The sequence below is a fragment of the Poromitra crassiceps genome (assembly GCF_964638095.1).
Source record: "Poromitra crassiceps genome assembly, chromosome: 9".
Classification (NCBI taxonomy): Eukaryota; Metazoa; Chordata; class Actinopteri; order Beryciformes; family Melamphaidae; genus Poromitra; species Poromitra crassiceps.
The window spans coordinates 31,304,476-31,312,079 of NC_139630.1; the positions used below are offsets into that span (position 1 = coordinate 31,304,476).

The following is a 7,604-nucleotide window of genomic DNA, read 5'->3' on the forward strand; positions in this document are numbered from 1 at the left end:
TTTTATTGCGATATTTAGATTTTGCGCATTTCTGAGGGTAATGGAAAAACAGCTCTCTCTCTCTGAAAAATGTCATATTATGGATAGCATGATGCTGCTCCTGCTGCTGAATGTCTGAGCCTATACTATAGACTCGAGCTTTCCCTCATGCAGTCTGTCAATGAAGTCTCACAACCTGGAGATATTGCGGTTTGCACTCGCCGACTTTACGCATACGAGCGGGGAACATAGGACCCGGGGAACATAGAACCCTTTTTAGCAGGAGCGGGGAACATAGAACCCGGGGATGTACAGATGAATGTACAGAGATAGGAAGACATCACTAGCTACTTCCGCCATCAACAGTAAATGGCATATGTCGGTGCACGTTTTTTCTCTCTTTATTGAACATTTTAACATAACATTTAACAAAGGCTATTTATTTGCAGGTCGAGTGACACGTACCTCCTCCTCTTTTCTTTCAAGTCTGACAGCTAGCCTATGTATATGAGATCTCTCAATGAGGATGACGAGAACACATTTAAAATACCAGGTGTAAATGCAAAGGCAAGATCGGATCGTTTATTATCCAGATACATCACATTTTAATACCTGATGTAAAGGAGGTCTTAGGCCTTGGCCACACTGACCCGTGGTGTCTGTCCATGTGCTTTCATTTCTGTTCACTTCCATTCATTTTCAATGACAGCTGTCCGACTGTCCGTGGAGCACTCAGAAGTGTACATATCCAGAAAATTTGCATACGTTTTGATGGACAGAAAGTTGAAGAGGGATGAACTTTTTCTGGATGGACGTATCGGATGGTTGGATAGTCACTGTCCGTTTAGCCAATCAGAGTCTAGGTCTCGAGAGGAGGCGTTCCGAGATTTGTTTCAACTTTTCAAAGAAGATGGCGGTGAAGGAGGCTATAATTAATGGTGTGTACACCATCCCGCTGTTGTACAACGTGACTTCAAAAGATTACAAAAATAACCTATACAGGTCCTCTATACCCTCTTGGGGAAAACGCTATTTACGCTCCACATTTTTCTACATTTTCTACCCGCCTCCCGCCACCAAGATGCCCAAAAGAAAGGCAGCTGCTGATGAACCTGTCAAGGCAAGCAGATGTTCCCCACGGCTGGCAGCGAAACCTCAACCTGCAAAGCCGGCACCCAAGACCAAAAAAGCTGCTGCACCAAAAAAGGCAGCCAAGGGAAAGAAGGCCAATCCAGCTGAGAATGGGGAAGCCAAGGCTGAGGCGCCAAAGGTTGAGGCCACTGGAGACGCCAAATGAATAATGGTTGAAGATGTGCTTATTCTGTGTACTTGGTGATTGTACAGTTTTAAATAAGTATTTTTTACCAAGTTTTATATTACAAATGTCATTTATAGTTTTGTTTTGGGCTTGCACTTGATGTAACGAAGCTGTTCCAAGTGTTTTTATTTTTTCTCACATTCATATCCATTTCTACGCCATTTTGAAACGAATTACCGTCCATATCCCGTAAACGTAGCATTTTTGTCTAATCCTGTTTTTTAACTGCTGAATAATATGGATATTTTCCTACGTTTTGGATTTTAAACATGATTTAAAAGCCAAACATTATAAGGCAGCTAAAGTATGTTATTAAAAGTCTAGGAAAAATATGATTTTTTTTTCTCTCTCTCTCTCTCCTTATATTGTAATGTATAACTAATAACGAATTGCTTACCAAATGTTTTTGAAAAACACTGTATATTGACATGAGATCTAGTCAATCAAAACACAGAAAGATACTGTCAGGAGAAAAAATGTATTAGGTCAACGGTAAATACATCCCAATAACATGTATGATGTGAACTGTCATCGGATGAAACGTTCTGTTCATTAAATTATGTTCTGTAACAGTGGAAGGAAGCTTTTCTGACCTAATTAAATGTTCTAAATGTTCTTGAAATAAAATGTTCCAAAATGTTAAAAAAAAAGAAGCTCTGAGCAGTCAGCACTACTGGCTCAGGAGATCCAAGATTGGATCGACCAGATCAACCAGATCGAGCACTACAAGGCACAGGTGGCTGACCTGCAGGAAGGGCTCATACAGGCAAATAAGGCCAATGAAAAGTTGATAAAAGAACTGGAGGAGGCCAACAACCAGAACAAGATCCTGTCTTCTGAGTTGAAGGCCAACGAGAAGAAGATCAGCTCGTTCACTCAACTCTCCAAAGAAACAGAAAAAGAGATTTCAGAGCTGCGTCGTGAGAACGATTGCTACCTAGAGGACAAGGAGAATCTGCAGCAGCATAATGTCACAAGAGAGGCCAGAACCAAGGCCCGCTGAGGGAGATCTGCCCCAATGAACACAGCCCCACGAAGCGGCACACCTCCACCTGGAGGGTCATCAACCTTACAGAGACCCAACAGGCTTTGCCTCACGACCTCCATGAGGTGCAGGCCACAAGGAAGAGATGCATTGAGAGCTCGTCAACTGACCACCCTGCAAAGCATCGCAAAATCCAGTTGATCCTCCCTGCAACTCCGCTACCCCAGACCCAGCCCACCTTGCGCAGAGGATGCACCTGCAAACAGTCACATTGTATCAAACAGTACTGCGAATGCTTCAAGGCAAACGTAGTTTGCTCTTCCCTGTGCAAGTGCCTCGGATGTGAGAACTGTGAGCAGAGGCCACACCTGCCTATCTGGACCACACCTGTCATTTCAAGTGGAGGCGGGAGTCTCTGTGGGAGCCACAATCCCATGCACCCACATTTTACAACATAAATCGCCCCTTAATCCTCATGAACAGCATGTAAACGTGTAATAATGTAAAAAGATTACTTCAAAAGATTACAAAAATAACCTATACAGGTCCTCTATACCCTCTTGGGGAAAACGCTATTTACGCTCCACATTTTTCTACATTTTCTACCCGCCTCCCGCCACCAAGATGCCCAAAAGAAAGGCAGCTGCTGATGAACCTGTCAAGGCAAGCAGATGTTCCCCACGGCTGGCAGCGAAACCTCAACCTGCAAAGCCGGCACCCAAGACCAAAAAAGCTGCTGCACCAAAAAAGGCAGCCAAGGGAAAGAAGGCCAATCCAGCTGAGAATGGGGAAGCCAAGGCTGAGGCGCCAAAGGTTGAGGCCACTGGAGACGCCAAATGAATAATGGTTGAAGATGTGCTCATTCTGTGTACTTGTACAGTTTTAAATAAGTATTTTTTACCAAGTTTTATATTACAAATGTCATTTATAGTTTTGTTTTGGGCTTGCACTTGATGTAACGAAGCTGTTCCAAGGGTTGTTATTTTTTCTCACATTCATATCCATTTCTACGCCATTTTGAAACGAATTACCGTCCATATCCCGTAAACGTAGCATTTTTGTCTAATCCTGTTTTTTAACTGCTGAATAATATGGATATTTTCCTACGTTTTGGATTTTAAACATGATTTAAAACCCAAACATTATAAGGCAGCTAAAGTATGTTATTAAAAGTCTAGGAAAAATATGATTTTTTTTTTCTCTCTCTCTTTATATTGTAATGTATAACTAATAACGAATTGCTTACCAAATGTTTTTGAAAAACACTGTATATTGACATGAGATCTAGTCAATCAAAACACAGAAAGATACTGTCAGGAGAAAAAATGTATTAGGTCAACGGTAAATACATCCCAATAACATGTATGATGTGAACTGTCATCGGATGAAACGTTCTGTTCATTAAATTATGTTCTGTAACAGTGGAAGGAAGCTTTTCTGACCTAATTAAATGTTCAAAATGTTCTTGAAATAAAATGTTCCAAAATGTTAAAAAAAAGAAAAACGGAGACAGCCTGGCATAATGTCGGGATGATTGTGGGATTACCAGGTCAGTATTATAGGCTGCTACAGTGCTAATGTATTTTTAACATGTTAGCTGATGCTAGGTTAGTCCGTTAAAACAATGCATCGGACAGACCGTTCAATAATTCTGTCCATTTTCTGACGGATCAGTGTGGCCAAGGCCTTAGTTAGTAAAAAACGGATTCTGATCTGATCCTGGAGTATTATGTGGAAAAATAGGCACTCAAAAGGTTGATTTCGCTGTTCAAATCAACTTTGTGCATTCCAGAAACAAAAAAACTCCAATATTTCCATAAAACATGGACCCTCACCTATGAGCATGAAGGATGGGTCATGGTGGAAAGAGCAAGATGGCGGTGTTTTACCTCTACATTACCCAGACGCCGTAATGGATATCTTGTTGAGTCAATCAATTTATTGACATACCACAAATACTAGGCTATTACAATGGAGACATTAAGTGAAATGCACCATACACTGTATGAAATATCTCACCACATGAAATGTTTACATGCATTCCTGCTACACCGAGAAACGTTTCCCTGCCAGTAAAGAGGGATTTGTGAGTTCATACTGAGCTTTGTGTCGCGTTTTGAAATAGTCATTCAATTTGTGGGCTGTGCGGTCGGTGCCATGGCACGAGTCCGATACCTCACGAGTCCGAAAAAAGAGGCTAACTTCCCCCAGACCCTAACCCAAAACCTAACCTCTCCCACCCCCACGCCTAAACCTAACCTCCCCCAGACCCTAACCCAAAACCTAACCTCTCCCACCCCCACGCCTAAACCTAACCTCCCCCAGACCCTAACCCAAAACCATGAGGTGTCGGACTCGTGAGGTATCGGACTCGTGAGGTATCGGACTAGGGGGCAGTCCCCGTGCGGTCAATGTCCTTCCCGCGCAACTACGCCACGAGTCACCCGGAGAGCAGTCAAAGCACACGGCCCTGCTACAGGTAGTGTGTTTCTGCTACAGGTAGTGTGTTCTGCTACAGGTAGTGTGTTTCTGCTACTACAGGTAGTGTGTTTCTGCTACAGGTAGTGTGTTCTGCAGGGACACCTCGGCATTCCGAAATGTCGGCACTCCGAAATACCGGCATTCCGACAAAATTGAGATCTGTCTCGCCATTGCGAAAAGAACCCTCCCCCAGACCCTAACCCTAAACCTAACCTCTCCCACCCCCCACGCCTAAACCTAACCTCCCCCAGAACCTAACCTCTCGGCGAAACATTTTTTGGAGATAAAAATGGCCGCCTCTCCGAAAGCATAGAAGTCAATGATCGGAATGCCGACACTTCGGAATGGCAAGCTGACCCCGTGTTCTGCTACAGGTAGTGTGTTTCTGCTACAGGTGTGTTTCTGCTACAGGTAGTGTGTTTCTGCTACAGGTAGTGTGTTTCGGAGGTTGTTTTGGAGGCTCGGTCTCCATGGAAACGGAAAGCTGACTTTTTTTTTATTGAAGTTGTTCTGCAGCAGGAGGAGCAAAGGGAGAGTGGCTTGGTTTCTGTGGAACTGCAGTTGAAAAGCCGGATCCATGTCTCTGTCTTCACACCAGGCTGCAGCAGGAGTCTCCTCGGCTCTAATATAAAGGAGAGCAGTTCACTGTTGAATTTACAACAGACAGAAAACAGTAGATAAAGACATGTCCAGGCCAGCGCTTCACCCTATAGGCCGTAAAAGCATTATGGACGTAGCCACCGTCATTTTCGAGCGCTGGAGCGAGTGATCGCAGTAGGTGGCAGCGAGTGCAGTCAGTGACGCAGTTACGCACCGTGCGTCACTCGTCAGTGCCTCTGGGTTGGGTTGCCAGGTACCACGACACATACCTACAAATCGGGAGCTTAGCGGGACAAATTGGCAAGCGAGAGCACAGCGGGAGAAAGGGTTAAAAATCGGGAGACTCCCGTGTAAATCCGGAGTGCTGACAGGTATGTGGACACAGAAGTTAACAACTGTTCTGCTCCAGGGCAGCTGTGCCAACTACAGATTGTTTATTTTTAGTGTCTGTATATGCACATCCACAGGGTTACATGTTGCTGGTCCGACCTCCCCTCAGTTCCACCACTCAATGTTCCAACATCCTATTATTCTGACCACTTAATACTCCGACAAATGCATCATTGAACCGACATCCCATTCTCTGTCAGGCTCGCAACCCTAACCCCAACCTCTAACCCCTAACCCTAACCCAATGATGCATTTGTCGGACTATTAAGTGGTCAAGAGGAATAATGGGATGTCGGAACATTGACTACGTTTACATGCACACAATACTCCAAACTTGATAAGGGTCATAGCATATTCCAGTTGCATTTTCTGAATTTGGACTTTTTCAGAATTTAGCATTTTCCGATTAAGACGTGGGTTATTCCAGTATTATTCGGGTTTTAGGAGGATTCTTTGATCATGTATACAGCGCATTCGGAATATGCGTCTCAATCAGGGTTTTTACTGCAGTTTGCGACGCATATGTTGCCTGTTTGCAGTCATCTGATGTGTGCTAGAAAGCACTAGAGGCGATATAATCATATAATCCATCATCTCTGGCATGCAAAAAGAAAAGCCCACATTTCTGATCGGGAGGAGATGAGAAACGATTTAAAGAGAGAGATATTTGGACTTCCGGGTATGGCGACGAAGCAGCCAGCTGCATAAACGTGCGCTCTCAGACGGTCTGATAATTCCCCCAGTTCAAGACAATTAAGTGATTAGTTATTCGAAAATATGCCGAACAAGGGGGACAAGCAAATGGTGACAAGGAGTAATATACCTCAAACAAACGAGAATGATGGAGATTCGATGCAAGATCCCGTGAACGAAAAGCCAGCGGAAAACAGCGGAGAAAATGGCGGACAGCCACCTCTAGACAGAGTGCTTGCTGCCATACACGCTGAAATTAAGGCTGTTCGCACTGACGTGAAGATGGAATTAGCCAATTTTCGTGACACGATTAAAAAGGATATGAGGGAAGAGTTGGGAAACCTCAGAGAACAAGTGAACCAGAAATTAAGTGACATCGTAACGGAGATGAAAGACACAACGGGCAGGGTGGAAGAAGTTGAACACCGAGTGGATGAGGCTGAAAACTGGAGCGCCGCAGCTAAGGAAGTGATCTGCCATACGCTGCAAATCCAAGAAGACATGCAGGCTAAACTAACAGACATCGAGGCCCGTTCGCGTAGAAACAACTTACGCATACACGCAATCCCCGAGGGAGCGGAGGGAAATAACGTACAGGAGTTTCTGGAGAACTTTATAAAAACGGAGTTGTCGCTCCCAGATACAGCTCTTGGAATACAACGCTGCCACAGATCACTCGGACCTAAACCACCACAGGACGCCAACCCGAGATCCATGGTCATATACTTCCTTGAATATAGAATCAAAGAGCTTGTACTACACACGGCCTGGAAGAAGAAGGAGACCCACTTCAATGGCAAACGCGTCTTCTTCGACCAAGACTACCCTACAGAAACGCAAAAGAAAAGAAAGGAATATAATCCCATCAGAAAAGTCCTAAAAGAGAAGGGTCTGCGATTCCAAACCCCACCCCCCGCAAAGCTTCGAGTCTTCTTTAACGAGGGTCCCATCACCTACAACACGGCAAGCGATGCAATGGAGGATCTGAAGAAGAGGGGACTGATCACAGACGGTGGCGAGAGCAGCAGCGGAGGCAACACTACCGGTCCCACACCTTTGCAGACGCTGAAGAAAAGCTCCTGGGAGAAGAGGGGACCAAAAACAAAATACCAGGACCGACGCCTCCATTCCGAGCGAGCTACGGATTTACTCCAGAGA

General features: G+C 44.6%; 1 protein-coding gene across 1 annotated transcript; it reads left to right on the top strand.

Moving 5' to 3' along the window:
- The first annotated feature begins 976 nt into the window (after positions 1 to 976).
- On the top strand, positions 977 to 1,936 carry LOC310782755 (uncharacterized protein). The gene has a single exon (XM_083643491.1). It carries the CDS (start codon positions 1,061 to 1,063, stop codon positions 1,274 to 1,276), a length of 216 nt encoding a protein of 71 aa, XP_083499617.1. The 5' UTR covers positions 977 to 1,060; the 3' UTR covers positions 1,277 to 1,936.
- The last annotated feature ends 5,668 nt before the right edge of the window (positions 1,937 to 7,604 follow it).